Source organism: Stegostoma tigrinum, chromosome 22 (assembly GCF_030684315.1).
Source record: "Stegostoma tigrinum isolate sSteTig4 chromosome 22, sSteTig4.hap1, whole genome shotgun sequence".
In the NCBI taxonomy this organism is placed as follows: domain Eukaryota; kingdom Metazoa; phylum Chordata; class Chondrichthyes; order Orectolobiformes; family Stegostomatidae; genus Stegostoma; species Stegostoma tigrinum.
The window spans coordinates 43,648,341-43,664,303 of record NC_081375.1 but is presented as its reverse complement, the minus strand read 5'-3'; the positions used below and the strand labels follow the sequence as shown (position 1 = coordinate 43,664,303).

The 15,963-nt window shown below is 40.7% G+C and overlaps 1 protein-coding gene across 3 annotated transcripts in view; it reads left to right on the top strand.

Moving 5' to 3' along the window:
- Positions 1–15,963, top strand: part of LOC125463674 (dynein axonemal heavy chain 9-like) — a 453,254-nt gene that overhangs the window by 374,773 nt on the left and 62,518 nt on the right. For all 3 annotated transcript variants that reach the window (XM_059653804.1, XM_059653803.1, XM_059653805.1), the window contains one exon: positions 15,437–15,664. In XM_059653804.1, coding sequence (XP_059509787.1) covers positions 15,437–15,664 — 228 coding nt within the window. The remainder of the gene's footprint in view (positions 1–15,436; positions 15,665–15,963) is intronic.

Below are 15,963 nucleotides of genomic sequence, written 5' to 3'. Positions count from 1 at the left end.
CCAACGCCTTTTCCACCTGTTTCTGCCAGTTGCTCGCACGGATTTTCAGTTGTTCCCAATTTTCCTTCACTTCTATTGACTGTTTGCGGACAGCTTTGGCAATTCTCTGGGCTCTCTCTTCCGGGGCAGGTTCTGCAGCATAGGGCGATATAGAACATAGAACATAGAAAAGTACAGCACACTTCAGGCCCTTCGGCCCATGATGTTGTGCCGTGGAATAATCCTAATCCAAAAATAAAATAACCTAACCTACATTCCCCTCAATTCACTGCTGCCCATGTGCATGTCCAGCAGTCGCTTAAATGTCACTAATGACTCTGCTTCCACGACTACCTCTGGCAAACTATTCCATGCGCTCACAACTGTCTGGGTGAAGAACCTCCCTCTGACATTTCCTCTATACCTTCCTCCGAACACCTTAAAACTATGGCCCCTCGTGGCAGTCAATCCTGCCCTGGGGAAAAGTCTCTGGCTATCGACTCTATCCATGCCTCTCATTACCTTGTACACCTCAATCAGGTCAAATTATGAAAGACAACAAGTCATCTTAAGGCTTACATGCAATGGCATCACATGAAACATATGTACTGCTGAAACTCATTATTACAGGATAAATAAAAACCAAAAGAACTGTGGATGTTGTAAATCAGGAACAAAAACAAAGTTTAAAAGCTCAGCAGGTCTGGCAGCATCTGTGGAGGAGAAAAACAGAGTTAACGTTTTGGGTCCAGTCACTGGACCTGAAACATTATATTAGATTCCCTACAGTGTCTAAACAGGCCCTTCGGTCCAACAAGTCCACACCGCCCCTTGAAGCATCCCACCCAGGCCCATCCCCCTATAACCCACACACCCCTGAACACTACAGGCAATTTAGCATGACCGATCCACCTAGCCTACACATCTTTGGACTGTGGGAGGAAACCGGAGCACCCGGAGGACACCCACGCAGACATGGGGAGAATGTCCAAACTCCACACAGACAGTCGCCTGAGGCTGGAATCGAACCCCGGTCCCTGGTGCTGTGAGGCAGCAGTGCTAGCCACTGAGCCACCGTGCCGCCCTAAGCTGTTTAACTCTGTTTTCTCCTCCACAGATGCTGCCAGACCTGCTGAGCTTTTCCAGCAACTTTGTTGTTATTACAGGATAGATGTTAACACTGCATTTTCTTCCATTCTGTGAATGAAGGTTACATAAAATGCTTTACGTGGAATGTAATTGTTTTATACGAATTGAAGAAAATTACATGTGTGGGTTTTGATTACATAGAATTTTTCATTCTGCCTACAAGCCTGCAAAAAATTACGAGTGTAATGCCCAGATTATTTCTCCTTGATTGTGATGTGTGTAATTCTGTGTGTCATCAGACCACAGGTATTTGGAAAGGGAATGATTCATAAGAGATAACAAGGTGTAGAGCTGGATGAACACAGCAGGCCAAGCAGCATCATAGAAGCAGGAAGGCTGACTTTTCGGGCTTAGACCTTTCTTCAGAAAACAGGTTTCCAATGGTCAGTCAGCTTAGTGTCCATTATTGGGAAAATGTCAGAGTATATTATAAAAGATGTAATAGCAGGGCATTACAAAATACAGAGTCAGCAAGGTTTCATGAAAGGGAGATTATGCCTGACAAGTTTACTCAAATTCTTTGAGGAGGCAACAAGCAGGACAGACAAAGGGGAAATAATAGATGTCAGGTAGTTAGATTTTCAAAAGGCGTTTGATAAGGTACCATACATTCTGCTGCATTATAGGATAAGAGTGCATGCTGTGGAAGATAGTATGTTGGTATGGATCAAGCTTTGGCTAACTAATAGAAGGTACAGAGTTGGGATAAGAGGAACATTTTCAGGACGGCACCTTATAACAAGTGAGAATAGCACAAGGATCAGTGCCGGGTCCACAGCTATTTACAATATATATGATCTACTTGGTTGAGGAAAGTGAATGTACTACAGCCAACTTCGTGGATGACACAAGAATATGTGGGAAGGCAAGTGGTGAGAATGACAAAAGTCTGCAGAGAGAAATAGACGGGTTAAAGAGTGGCAAAAACTTGGCGGATGGAATGTAATGTGGGGAAATGGGACTTTGGCAGGAAGATCAGAGGAGCTGAATATTATTTAAACATAGAAAGTTTACAGAGAGCTCTAGAACAGAGGGATTTGGGAGCCCTGGAACATAAATCGCAAAACATTTGCATCTGTGTTCAGCAGATTATAGGGAAGGTAAATTAAACGCTGGCCTTTTTCCCCAAGGAAATGTAATATAAAAGTAGGGATACTTTGCTAAAACTGTGGAAGGCACTGTTCAGACCACACCTGGAATACTGATGACATTTTTGGGGCCCAGAGGATGTAATCTCAGAATAAGGGGTTACATTGTTAAGGTAGAGATGAGGAGGAATTTCTTCTCTGAGAGGATAGTGAAACCATGGAATTCTTTTCCACAAGGACTGTTGAGGCTGGGTCATTACGTATATTCAAGGCTGGGATAGACAGATTTTAAATCAAGGAAATTGAGGCTTTTGGGGCAAAAAGCGGGACAGTGGAGTTGAGTATTTATCAGATTAGCCGTGATCTGATTGAATGGTAGAGCAGACTTTATAGGTTGAACAGCCTACTTCTGTTTCTGGTTTATCTATGGAGAATGAAGAAGTTTTAATAGCAGCGCCTTCATGATCTCACATGAGTGTTGTAATAGCATGGTTGCTGTTGCCTCTTCTGTCTATTGCCTGCCTTGATAAAACTGGATCTTTTGTTGAGATTATAATGGGCTCAGTGCAATATCTTTCCTAGATTTCACTCGGAGGTGGTGTTGAGGGAAAGGCCCATGTTTAGTCTTGTTTACTTAACTCATCATAATCAAACTTTATTTCACTGTATGAGTTTCCTCCTGGAGGGTGGGGGGAAATTTGCCTCAGCTCAACTCTGCTGCTGAATATCTTGCCTGATGTCTTACAGAATCGAATGTCTGATTTCGTCCATGCTTAAGCAAGTATTCACCTACTTTATGGTTGTATCTATTAATTCTTTTATGCCAATGCTGGATGGCTGGGTCGTGCTGCCAACCGCACAAGTTCAATTCCTGTAACGAGCTGACTTTACCATGAAAGCCCTGCATTTTCAATCAATGGTCCTCTTGAATTAAGCTGACTTTCACTTTTCAACCACACAGTGAAACTCTCAGCACTCCCCATTTGGAAATTAACTGAACATACTACAACTGTGCAGGTGAGAATACCGTGTGCAGTTTTGCTCATCTTATTTAAAGAGGCACGTACTTGTAAACCCGGTGAGAGAAATTTTCAACAAGTGATTCCTGGGATGAAGAATTTGTCTTGTGATGAAAGCTTAAGCAGGTTGTGCCTATCCTCATGGTAGTACAGGAGCAGAAACATTTTTTTAAGGGGGCTGGTCAGGGTGGGTGTGGAGATGATACTTTCCCATGTGGGTGAATCCAGAACTGGATGGAACAGTTTCAAAACAAGGTGTCTCCCATTTAATCCTGAGATGAAGAGCAATTTCTCCTCCAAATGGGTCAGCAGTATTCAGAATGTTCTCCCCACCCCAGAAACTGTAAAGGCTGGGTCATTGAATATGTTCAGGCTGAATTAGTCAGTTTTGATTGACAGCAAAGTCAAAGACTATGGGGGGCACAGGCAAGAAATTTGTGTTAAGGTCACATCATTTTGCCATGATCATACTAATTCACATAGCAGGCTTGAGGGGGTCAGAATATTCAAATGGTCTACTGCTCCTGTTTCTGATAATATTTCTCTTGACATGAACTCTTCAAAATGCCCTACTGCTGATCATCACAATTACAAAATTTAAACCTTCAGTGTCAAGAAATAAAAGATGTCATTTCTTCCTAATAGCTATTTTTAAAAGGGTTTAGTAATCCATTTCCAAATGCCATGCCAATAATTTGTTTGCAAAAAGCAAACGCACAAATTTGTAAATGTTGACAACAAAATCGATGTGTGTGGCGTATTGTACAAAGTATGGAAACCTGAAGGTCTTCACTGCACATTCATTTTCTGAAATATCACTTCAATTATTTTGTAATCAATGTAATTTATTCCATGAATGGCTTTAACTTGCATACATTGTAGCTTCGTTAGCTTCAGTTCCTGTCATAAATTAAACAACAACAAGCTTCCATTTGGATAATAAATGTTAATCGAATTTCCCCAACAAACCCAGTCCAATTCATCAACCCATTCAACACTGCCAATTCCCTTCTGTTGACATTATATTCTGTTGGCAAAATGAGAGTTTTCAACTATTCTCCAGTTCTCATTCCAATTTTCTCCGATAATAGCTTGCTATTTAATAAGACAGGAAAGGGCACTGAGGTAACGATGCCTCACTTCAATGGGAGATATTTTGGTTAAATTGCTGTTTTGTAGATGTAATAGATACTTCCTTTGGCTTGCATTTGGCTGTTATGCCTCCAGTATTGTGCAAAATGGGTGTTTAGTTAGAAAATATTCTGTAATTTGCGCTGTGATTTTCTGCTTGTACAGCCATTTGCTTTGGTTCAGTAAAGTACCTTTCCTGGAATAATATTAATCTAATGGTTGTTGTAAGAGAAATAAAAATACGATTCTATGAATAGCTAAGCAGCTTAGTGATAGCTCCTTGAAATCAGCTCTGAACTCGTCGTCAATTTGATGATAACAAATGGAGTTACTGGGCGTTTTGCAATCCGATGTGACAGCAGACTTTCGTTCACCGTTGATTACGTCATCTGAGACTCCTCATCCACGCAACTAAGCATGACCAAACTAAAGCATTAAATCTTCCATGTACAAACAACCACAATTTGCATTTATATAACGCCTTTCATACAATGAAATCCCTGGAAAAATGAGCAATACACTGGAAAAACTAAATGTTGGTCCACAAGCAAGGACGGGACATCAGGAAAGTACCAAAATCTGGGTCAAAGATGTTGGTATTAAGATGATTTCAAAGAGAGGAAGGGAAGTACAGAGATGAAGGGGTTAAGGTAATGAAATTCCAAGTCTGGGACCTGGAACAACAAAGGCAGAGTTTCGTCAATAGTGAGTACAATGATGACTGCATCGTAGGCTGGAATCGATAGTGGTGACTTCAGTGGAGATTGCAGATGGAGCGAGATATGTGAGATATTGGATTTAAAGAAAGTTTTACTTTTGAGACGATGGACAACTGGGAATTAATCTGAGTCAATGGCGAGGATACTCTATAGGACAGTGATGTTTACTGCAGAACAAGAAATGGGCAGTAGGGTTTTAGATGAGCTGAAGTTTATGATTGGAGGATGGAATGCTAACTTGGAGGGCACTGAACTTACCAAGAGCTTGTAAGAACTGCTGATCTTGGAGTCAGAGATAACAGTATGGAGCTGGAGGAACATAGCAGGCCAGGCAGCATCAGAGAAGCAGGAAAGCTGACGTTTTGGGTCAGGACCCTTCTTCAGAAGAAAATGCTGCCTGACCTGCTGTGTTCCTCCAGCTCCGCACTGTGTTATCACTGAAACTAACCAAGTCTGGATGTAGCGGCAGTATTGGAGAGACCTTAAACAGCTGATGGTCTGAACTAGTCACAAGATGAAGATTTTATTACGGAAGTACAGAACAGACAAGAAATCTGAAATAAAATCCAGGGCCAAATACAAAGTTCCAGACGACTACACTACCCTGACCCTCCAACTCCTCACCGTGACCTGACCCAACCTTACTAACCTCAATCTCACATCCCCTCTGATTTGACCTGACTACCCCCACAAACTTCACCCACCTGCTACCCTATCTCTTGACCAGTTTACCTCACCTAGCCCTCCTACCTAGGGATCCACCCATTAACTGATGCTGGCAAATGAAGAGCCTCGGAATAGCTAAACAGTTTATGAAAGCAGCAGCTAGTGCCTTAAGAAAGGAGGCAAGACTGCTGCATGGATACCATTCACTGATGACGTGCTGGCCAAAATTAGCCAGACAAATCCTCGGAAGTGAGTAATGTTTTTATCAGAACTACTGCTCCTAGCATTGATTGGACAATTTAGATCAGTGTCTCAAAATAGTCTTTTCCCGGTGTTTTGCTCAGAAAAGAAGCTGCACTCGAGTCTCATTCTGGTTCATATTTGTTGTCTTTCTAAAAAGAAAATCAGCGATCATTTGGTTTCTTCCTGTTAATTTTCTTCTGGAAACTGCTCAAGAATCATGGAGACATTATTTTTACCAAACTTTCTTGAGAACTTTGCAGCTCACAATGTCATGTATTACAAGAATAGATGATACTGAGTCTTTCAAACATCAGTCCACTGGATTCAATCTCTGTTGTAGCTACCAGCTTATGTTTGCTGCTTGCTGACTTTTAAAATGTAAGTCCACCGCTATGACTCTTTCAGTAACTAACTCTTTTTGATGCTTATGTTCATTGTCACATGGCATTTGAATTCCGTAATCTGCTTACAACTCCCAATTACAGCAAAATACAAGTGATGTCAACTGATCCATCGGACCGTAAGAGTATTAAAGTCTATGTCCAAATCAGCAAAGAATAAGATTCAGAGTATGTCCCAGATTCAGGAAAACCTAACTTAGCACTTTTGTACCTTTCAAAATGCATTCCTGACCCATGTGTATCTATACACACAGGAATCAGGTTTGCGATGCATTTTGAGTTGAGATGCACTGCATGATGCAAGTGGATGCGGATGTAAGCCGATTTAAAAAAAGCCTGCCTCTATTCTCCAACATGAACACAGCTCCCAACCTTACTTTTAAATGCTTAACAATGCTTGCAGAATGGCAGTTAAAGTAAACATTAACTTAATATTAAATCCCTATGATGAATCACATTCCAAATGCATTATGATTCTACAGCTAGTAATGACATTTGAAGATGTCAAAGCATTTTATACTTAGCTTTCAGAATGCTCGCCTCCTCGCATGGCTCTCCCTAAACTCTCAAAGAAGGTGTTTTTTGTTTGAGCTTCCAAGATCCATTTTAGCATGTGAAAAGAACATATGGGAGAGGTTCCAATTTTCCTTACCTCTGGGAAAAGGTGATCAGCATGTTGGGTGCTAAAACTGATATTAGTTTACAAAAACTGAGCTCTGAGTAAGGGCCACCAGATCCAAAATATGAGCTCGGATTTCTGTCCAAAAATGCTGCCAGACCATCTGAGCTTTTCCACCACTTTCTGTTTTTGTTTCTGAGTTAACAGCATCCACAGTTCTTTCATTTATTACCGAGATTGATTTACCTGCTTTTGGGTTTAGTGGCAAGCGTGTCCAGATCAGTAATTGGATTTCAAGTGATCTAATTATTTCTGCTGATGCAGTCTCTAGTCCCCTGGAAGTTTGACCTGAGACATTACAGAGCAACTGGCAGACATAGTCCATCTTCTCACACTGACACCCGAATTGTTTACGTAAAACAAAAATATGAAAGCATTAGATGGGAACCATCTGGAGACTGTGGAGAACTCCTGTTCTGTCCTCTGCATGACCCAAGAGATTATCACCAGGATTGACCAGATCACAGGGTCTTGCACCCAGTTCTAATGGAACACTAATCAATATGTCAGTTGAATTGATTGAATATCTAAGACCCAAGACAGGTGACGAGTTTTATTTGAGGGTAAATGGATTTCATCATCTGTGGAAAGCACACCAAGGTAGGAAGGAGAAGAGGAACAGGGAAGTATGAAATGTGAACAGAGGATTGTGTATGGAGTGTGAGAAGAGAGTAGAGTTGCTGTCTCTTAAAATTTGTGACGTTATTGCAAAGAAGTGCAATGCAAAGGGCTTGTGTTGGACTCCCACAGTATATAAGAGACAACTTATGAGTGTGTGCCCTCTCCTTGTTAACATGAGGATTACTGTATACCTAAGAGTAAATAGTTGATGGGAATTGATTGATTATTTGCTTTGAGGTCTCATATAAAGTTGATATGCTGAAACGTTGCTGCGCAAACATCAGCTTGCACCATATACAGTACATGGCACATATACCTTGCGTTTAAGGTATTTCACCTTGAAGAATTTCATGTACTGTGTATACATTATTGCAAACTTATCTGCCATTTCCTCTGGTTTGGATTGTATGAATGGAAATCAATTGGCTGTTTAATGTCTTTTTTCATAACTTGTAATGTGTTTTATTGTTTTCAATGAACTAGCCCGTGGAGTTAAACAGGCCCTGATGAGTGATTAAGTTTGAGATAATTTTCATAAATATGAACTGGTAAACACAGTGGGAAAACAGAAAGCAATTTTGACAACAAGTGAAACAATGTTCAATAGTCTTAAATCATGCTGAAGTGTATGAGATGACCTCAGTGTTTTTTGGCATTACCGTGTCAGAGAATGTTGAAAACTTAACTTGCTGATAAGCATACAAGCCCCGTTTGAGGACGTAGTTCAACTCACTTGAGAAAGGGCAAGTGTTTAAGTGTATGCTGGATTGATAGCAAGTAAGGGAAGGTCAGTGACATACTATCAGAAAATCCCTCAGTTTAAATTAGGGCACAGCAGATTTAACAGAATTCAAAATGTTTAAGCAGCATTCAGAGTTCAATTTTCTGATTCTTGTGTGCCTTCAGTGGAAAGGAAGCAATTGAGATTTGCTTAGCAATTGGGAACAAAGGTGTACACTGACTTAACACATCAAGGTTACCAGTCAAAGAGCTAAATGATCACCGAGAGCTATGGAACCTATTAGAAGACAAATTTCAAGTCAGATTAAACTGCCACATTCATCGATTAGGATTCATGGCCTTGAGGCAGCAACCTACAGAATCCATGGACCACTTTGTGATTAAATGGAGAGGAAAGTGCTTATTATGTGATTTTATCAGATGGGGAGCTAGTAAACAGAATTATAGACTTGGTGGTTGCATCTACCCCCAACAAAGCTTTCCTGAAAGATCCACGAGATTTTCACAGGTTCATGAAGCTTACAGATCCTGAGTACAAAAATAGTTAACAAAGTTGCAACATCACACAGACGTAGCAAGAGACATATAGAAAATGTGAGCATCTGTGGGTAGCAAAGTAATGCCCAGTTTTCAACCCATTTTGCAAGGCACAGAAGATCTTTGTTCGAGGCAGTGCCCTGGATCAAAGGCTGATGCAGTTATAGAAAGTTGTGCATCAACCCATAGAAGAGCCCTTTCTAACTATAAAGAAAGACGATTGCAAACCGAAATCTGACAATATATGCAACGAGACAAAGAATGGTGAGCACATGTTCACATTGTCAATCTCACAGGTAACATTAAGGTCATCACATTGTCCACATGTTTACAAAAGTTAAAATGTCCTCCCTTCAGGAAACTGGTGACTATTCATTATCAGCTAAGATTGCTACAGAGACAAGTGCCAATGTACTACCCCTGAAATTTTTCAAAAGATAGTTCCCACAGATGGGAAGCCCTGCTGAAACCTACAAACTTAAAACCTTCAGCATACAATGGCTCATTCATGCCATAAGCAGGAATCGAAGTCCAATCCATGTGCCTGAATGTGGCAGACAGTGTACGTCATAGACATTGCTGGACCAGCTATTGCAAAAAGGCCATTGTGGCACACTGGCAATGTCCCTACCTCTGAACAGGGACCAACATCAGAGGTGTGTAAAAATATGCCTGAGCGGATGATAAGAAGATTTCTGAAAGTGGCAGCAAGTTTGAAAAGAAGAACAGCAAGTACAGATATATGATCATGCTGTGACCTTGCAGTAGTCATTATTCATGAGCATGTGTGCTGGAATAATGGGTCTGTACTCATTGGAAAATAGGAGAATGAGAGGTGACCTGATTGAAACACATAAGACTCTTAAAAGACTTGACAGGGTAGATGTAGGAAGATTGTTTCCCCTTGAGAGAGTCTAGGACCAGGGAACATAGTTTCAGAGTAAGGAGGTAGCACATATAAGAGAGAAATGAGGAGGGGTTTCTTCTCTGCAGGTGGTAAATCCATAGAATTCCAGAGAGAGCTGATGAGGCCGGGATGTTATGAATACTCATGGCTGAGATAGACATCTTATCCCCTTAACCCTTGATTCCCTTGTTAATTAATAAGGCAGGAAGGTGGAGTTGTGGATTATTAGATCAGCCATGATCTCATTAAATGGTGGAGCAGACCAGATTGGCTGAATGGCCTATTTCTGTCCTATGGTCTTATAATCAGTCAAACATCAGAGAAGCAGCGGAGTCTGCTGCAACTGCTCAAGAAACACTTACCGAATTAACTATGAAAGAAAACCTGAAAGAACTGATGCTGTAAATCAGAATCAACATTGCAGGAAAAGCTCAGCATGTCTGGAAGCATCTCTGGAGAGAAATCGGAGTTAAAGTTTCAGGTCAAGTGACCCTTCTTCAGAACTTACACAGTCCTGAGGAAGGGTATCTTGACCTGAAACCTGAACTCTGATTTCTCTCCCCAGATGCTACCAGACCTGCTGAGCTTTTCCTGCAATTTCTGTTTAAATATGGAAGAAGAATGGGACACTTCACTTCCTTCTAAATTAGTAGAGTTAAAATCTTGGTTCTCTGCCATGAAGAGAAAGATGAAACAGAAAAAGGAAAAAATTGCTGAATGAGTCACTGAGAATAAGTCTAAACTACAGAAAACCATCTGCAAATGATATTTCCAGGGGATACCTCCTCCCAGTTTAGAAAGGTGAATGAAGAGCTGAGCAAAAAAAGTTAGCAAGATGCTAACTTTGCTCTCTTTTATTAATTCAATAAAACCATTGCCATAAAATCTGGAGCTACTCACACAAAACTGATGATGTTCAGCAGGAGAGGCTTCAGAAGCTATTGGTTCACAAATGCCCTTTTGGAGGGAAAACAACCATCTTTACCTGGTCTGGCCTACATGTGATTCCAAACCCATAACAATGTTGTTGACTCTTAACTGCCCTCTGAGCAATTTAGGTTGGACAGTAACAGCTGGTGCAGCCCGTGATTCCCATTTCTGTTAATTAATTTTTTAAAACCAATTCGCTGGCTTGAGCTCAAGGCAATAGTAGAGAAAGACACCTTCCAAAACTAGGTGGAGGTGCACAGTTTGCTCAACAAATTATTGATGAGATAATCCTTTCAGAAATAAATGCTACCAATGATGTTCTAATGAAAGAACTCGAGCAGGATGTGTCGCTCAACGGTTAACATTGCTGCCTCATAGCGTCAGGGTCTTAGGTTCAATTCCACCCTTGGTCAACTGTTTATGTGGAGTTTGCACATCCTCACTGCATCTGCGTGGATTTCGTCTGCCTGCTCTGGTTTCCCTCCACAGTCCAAAGATGCATAGGTCACGTGGACACGATTATTAGCCTATAGTAGCCATGGAAAATGTGTGGCTTTTGGGGATGAAGGTGGGTTTGGATGGGATGACTTCAGAGGGTCAGTGCAGACTTGATGAGTTGAATGGTCTTTATTTGCACTATAGAGACTCTATGGTTGTAGTACATTGAGGAAACCAAACAAATACTCAAGTAGAATATAGAAAATATTCAGTCTTCCTAGAAAACCAAAAGAGAAAGGAAAGGTGAAGAAGCTGGACAGCTATCAGAGCAAATTATGAGGGAAGAAATATACTGGAACAACAGAAGGCGAAAATGTTGACAGAATGAGAACAGTCAAGTGTATAAATCCAGAAGCTGCACAATGAGCTGAAAACAGTTCATGAACAAAGTACGAAATTCCAAAAAGATTTGAACCATTCGAAAAATCTTTAAGAAACAAGATTAATTAGTTGTTAATTTGGAATAACACTAGGCTATAGAGTATTAACAAACTCTGAGACAGCGCTGCAGTCCATGAAAGAAAAATAACACAAAGAGGACTGACAGATCTGTTACTGATCTGTGGCAATCAATGCACTTCTAGATAAATCTATCACCATGAGACCTGCATTTAACACTAATCCCCTATACGTTGTAGAAACTCATAGAGTCACTGACTATTGAAAATAGTTAAACTTTCTTTTGAAAAGGAGGTAGATGGTGTACATGTACCCTGCCTTTGAAAAGGTTCAGCTTTTTGCACTCCATTGATGTGGGTTTTGCCTCGAAAATGATTTTCTATTTGACATGACAATGCTGATCTATCCCTCATAACCTAAGAAACTAGCGACAGATAACTTGGTATTGAAAGACCCAACAGACATTTATTTCAGCTGCCTGATATGTAGAAATGTTATATCCACGAAACATAAATGCCTGAGCTAGTATTAGGCTATTTGTTTGCAACAGAGCAATATGTTTTCACTAGTTTGACATGCTTCAAGTGATCTGAGTTTAAAATGGTATCTGAGACCTTTGCATCCTTAGGTCACGTGCTATGATGCAATGATGATATCTAAAGCATGTCTTTTTGACGCACGTTGACATACTGTGTCTCATTAAGGTGTATTGACATACCGTAGCACATAACATAACAGCCCCCGTTTCCCAAAGGCGAAAGATAATCCCAAACAGATATATCTAGTTTTATGCAGGCGTGTATTGGTAATTGTCTTGGGCATTCAATGCCCATGTGTCATAGAACATAGAACATAGAACATAGAACAGTACAGCACAGAACAGGCCCTTCAGCCCATGATGTTGTGCCAACCATTGATCTTTATGTATGCAGCCTCAAATTTCTGTGACCATATGCATGTCCAGTAGTCTCTTAAATGTCCCCAATGACCTTGCTTCCACAACTGCTGCTGGCAACGCATTCCATGCTCTCACAACTCTGTGTAAAGAACCCGCCTCTGACATCCCCTCTATACTTTCCTCCAACCAGCTTAAAACTATGACCCCTCGTGTTAGCCATTTCTGCCCTGGGAAATAGTCTCTGGCTATCAACTAACTATCTATGCCTCTCATTATCTTGTATACCTCAATTAGGTCCCCTCTCCTCCTCCTTTTCTCCAATGAAAAAAGTCCGAGCTCAGTCAACCTCTCTTCATAAGATAAGACCGCCAGTCCAGGCAGCATCCTGGTAAACCTCCTCTGAACCCTCTCCAAACCATCCACATCTTTCCTATAATAGGGCGACTAGAACTGGACGCAATATTCCAAGTGCGGTCTAACCAAAGTTTTATAGAGCTGCAACAAGATCTCACGACTCTTAAACTCAATCCCCCTGTTAATGAAAGCCAAAACACCATATGCTTTCTTAATAACCCTGTCCACTTGGGTGGCCATTTTAAGGGATCTATGTATCTGCACACCAAGATCCCTCTGTTCTTCCACACTGCCAAGAATCCTATCCTTAATCCTGTACTCAGCTTTCAAATTCGACCTTCCAAAATGCATCACCTCGCATTTATCCAGGATGAACTCCATCTTCCACCTCTCAGCCCATCTCTGCATCCTGTCAATGTCCTGCTGCAGCCTACAACAGCCCTCTATACTGTCAACGACACCTCCAACCTTCGTATCGTCTGCAAATTTGCTGACCCATCCTTCAATCCCCTCATCCAAGTCTATTAATAAAAAATACAAACAGTAGAGGCCCAAGGACAGAGCCCTGTGGAACACCACTCACCACTGACTTCCAAGCAGAATATTTTCCTTCTACTTCCACTCGCTGTCTTCTGTTGGCCAGCCAATTCTATATCCAGACAGCTAAGTTCCCCTCTGTCCCATTCCTCCTGACCTTCTGAATGAGCCTACCATGGGGAACCTTATCAAATGCCTTGCTGAAGTGGTGTCCTTGAAGTAACTTAGCATCACGCTATGATATTGTGTCTTTTAGTATTAGGACTTGGTTTTCCTTGAAAATGACTTCATGTGATATGCCAGATTTGTTTGTGTAAGGTTAAAATGAAAGAATATTATCACGTACTTCTTTCGTACCATCAGGCCATCCTTGGATAATGATCCTTTGCAATTTATGTCATTGCTCATCTTCAGTAGCTGCAGATTGGAACTGTTCATACTGTTTCCAAACAAAACATACTAGATCAACCATTAGAAAATCTTCAACTTTGTAGCCTGGATTGTCAGTGCATAGATAAAATGAATGTCATGGTCTTTGTGTGGGTTGGATAATGTGCTCAGTGTGTCAGACATAATCATTTTATTACCTAGCTTATAACTCGCGTCAAAATCATATCCTCGCACCTTAACAAGTAAATAGCAGAAATGCGGCAGTGCACTCATAAGTAGTTTCCTGCAGCACATTCCCAATGACTTATAAATGTCTACTCAAATAAGTAGGTATGAAACCAGATGATACCAAGTATCAGAGTTAATGTCTTGCATTCTATATTGGAATTGTCGGCTGGTACAGATGACGGGCCCTTGAGCCAATAGCAGTACCTCAAACTTTGAGTCTTTCCTGGAGTGGTAGAATTGCAGTAATCAAAATTTTGCTAACGGAGCCTGCTCCGGAGAACCAGCTTGAGAGCTATCTTGTTATCCATAGGAGACATCCTTCTTGAGCAAATTTCTTAATGAAAATATATTTTCTTTAACTTTTTTTTACAATATTGCTTTAAGCAGCTGAGTCTTTGTTTATTTGACTACTTGAGTGCTGCTGGGACAGTGGGGGGAATAATTAGGAGGCAGAAATCAATAAGGTTTTATCTTGTTTATTTAACAACACTATCAAGGGGAAGTTCTGTGGCTGCTTCACTAAATGGCTGTAATCTGGTGCTGGACACTTTCTCCAATTTATAAAGATTGAGACCAGGCATGTTTGACAAGTTTTCCTGTGGTATATAGCTTTATGGGATGGGGAATGTGTGGTCTTACTTCACTGTTTCTCTTTTCTCTAGTATTCTCACAAGTTAAATATGCTCTGATCCAATAGTCAGATACACTATGAAGTCAAATAAAGAATGCAGAAATAGGTGAGAGTCAAAAATAGGTGAGAGAAAAGAATATGTTAATGAAACTTGGCTATCACGTCCAGCATAGGTAATGATGTAATTTGGAGTTCTAGGAGAGGTTTGATTTTATTTTTGTGAAGGCAAACTCTTAACTAAATGGTTTTTGATTTAAAGCCTCTCCTGGAGAGGTTGCTCAGTGTTGGTGGCTCTGATATTTGGTTGAAGATCAGACATTGAAAACTTACTCATTCTTTACCTGCAGTTAGCAAAGGCCAAGGTGAAGGTTCAAGAGCAACATGGCAGGGATAAGACAAATGACTAGGAAAAGATTTAAGAAATGCTCGGCAAGATATACCTTAAAATGCTTCTTTTTAGTGACATCTTGTTTGTACAGCAGTCTGTCAGCATTGTTCAAATAGGTAATTTGCTGGGCATTTTGTAATCTGTCCTTTTCTCCACTGCCCAAATGAGGCAACTGTTAACTGTACATGTTAACAGAATACCAGGGAAACCTGAGCTAGCATCAGTGTAGCTGCCTCATTTTCATTAACTATGCAAATACTAACTTTAAATTCCCATCAGTTTACTCAACTTGTTCCTGTTCAGAATATCCACCTGGTTGCGAAGTGGCTCAGTATTCTGGAGAAGAAAATGGAGCAGCATAGCGAGGGCAGCCATGAGAACTTCCGTGTCTTCATCAGTGCAGAGCCAGCTCCCTCACCTGAGGGCCACATCATCCCTCAGGGGATCCTGGAAAACTCCATCAAGATCACCAATGAACCACCAACAGGGATGCATGCCAACTTGCACAAATCTCTGGATAATTTCAATCAGGTATTTACGAGGTTACATACCGGGAATCTCTTTTTCTTACCTGATTGCAAAAGTAATTCCTTTCTGCTTAATTTGAGATTCTAGAATAAAAGTATTTTACAGAACACTATTATCTAGTTTATTTGTCCCAGATATCACAGCAGTATTACATCTCATCACTACACACTTCAGAGAACTCATTGAATCATGTCAATATGATTAGCAGTAGAAAACATATTCCACAGTATTAAAATGTTAAATTAGTGCAATCACACTCCACTGTATCAGTGCTTGAAAGAATGTGACAATGTTAAATGTGA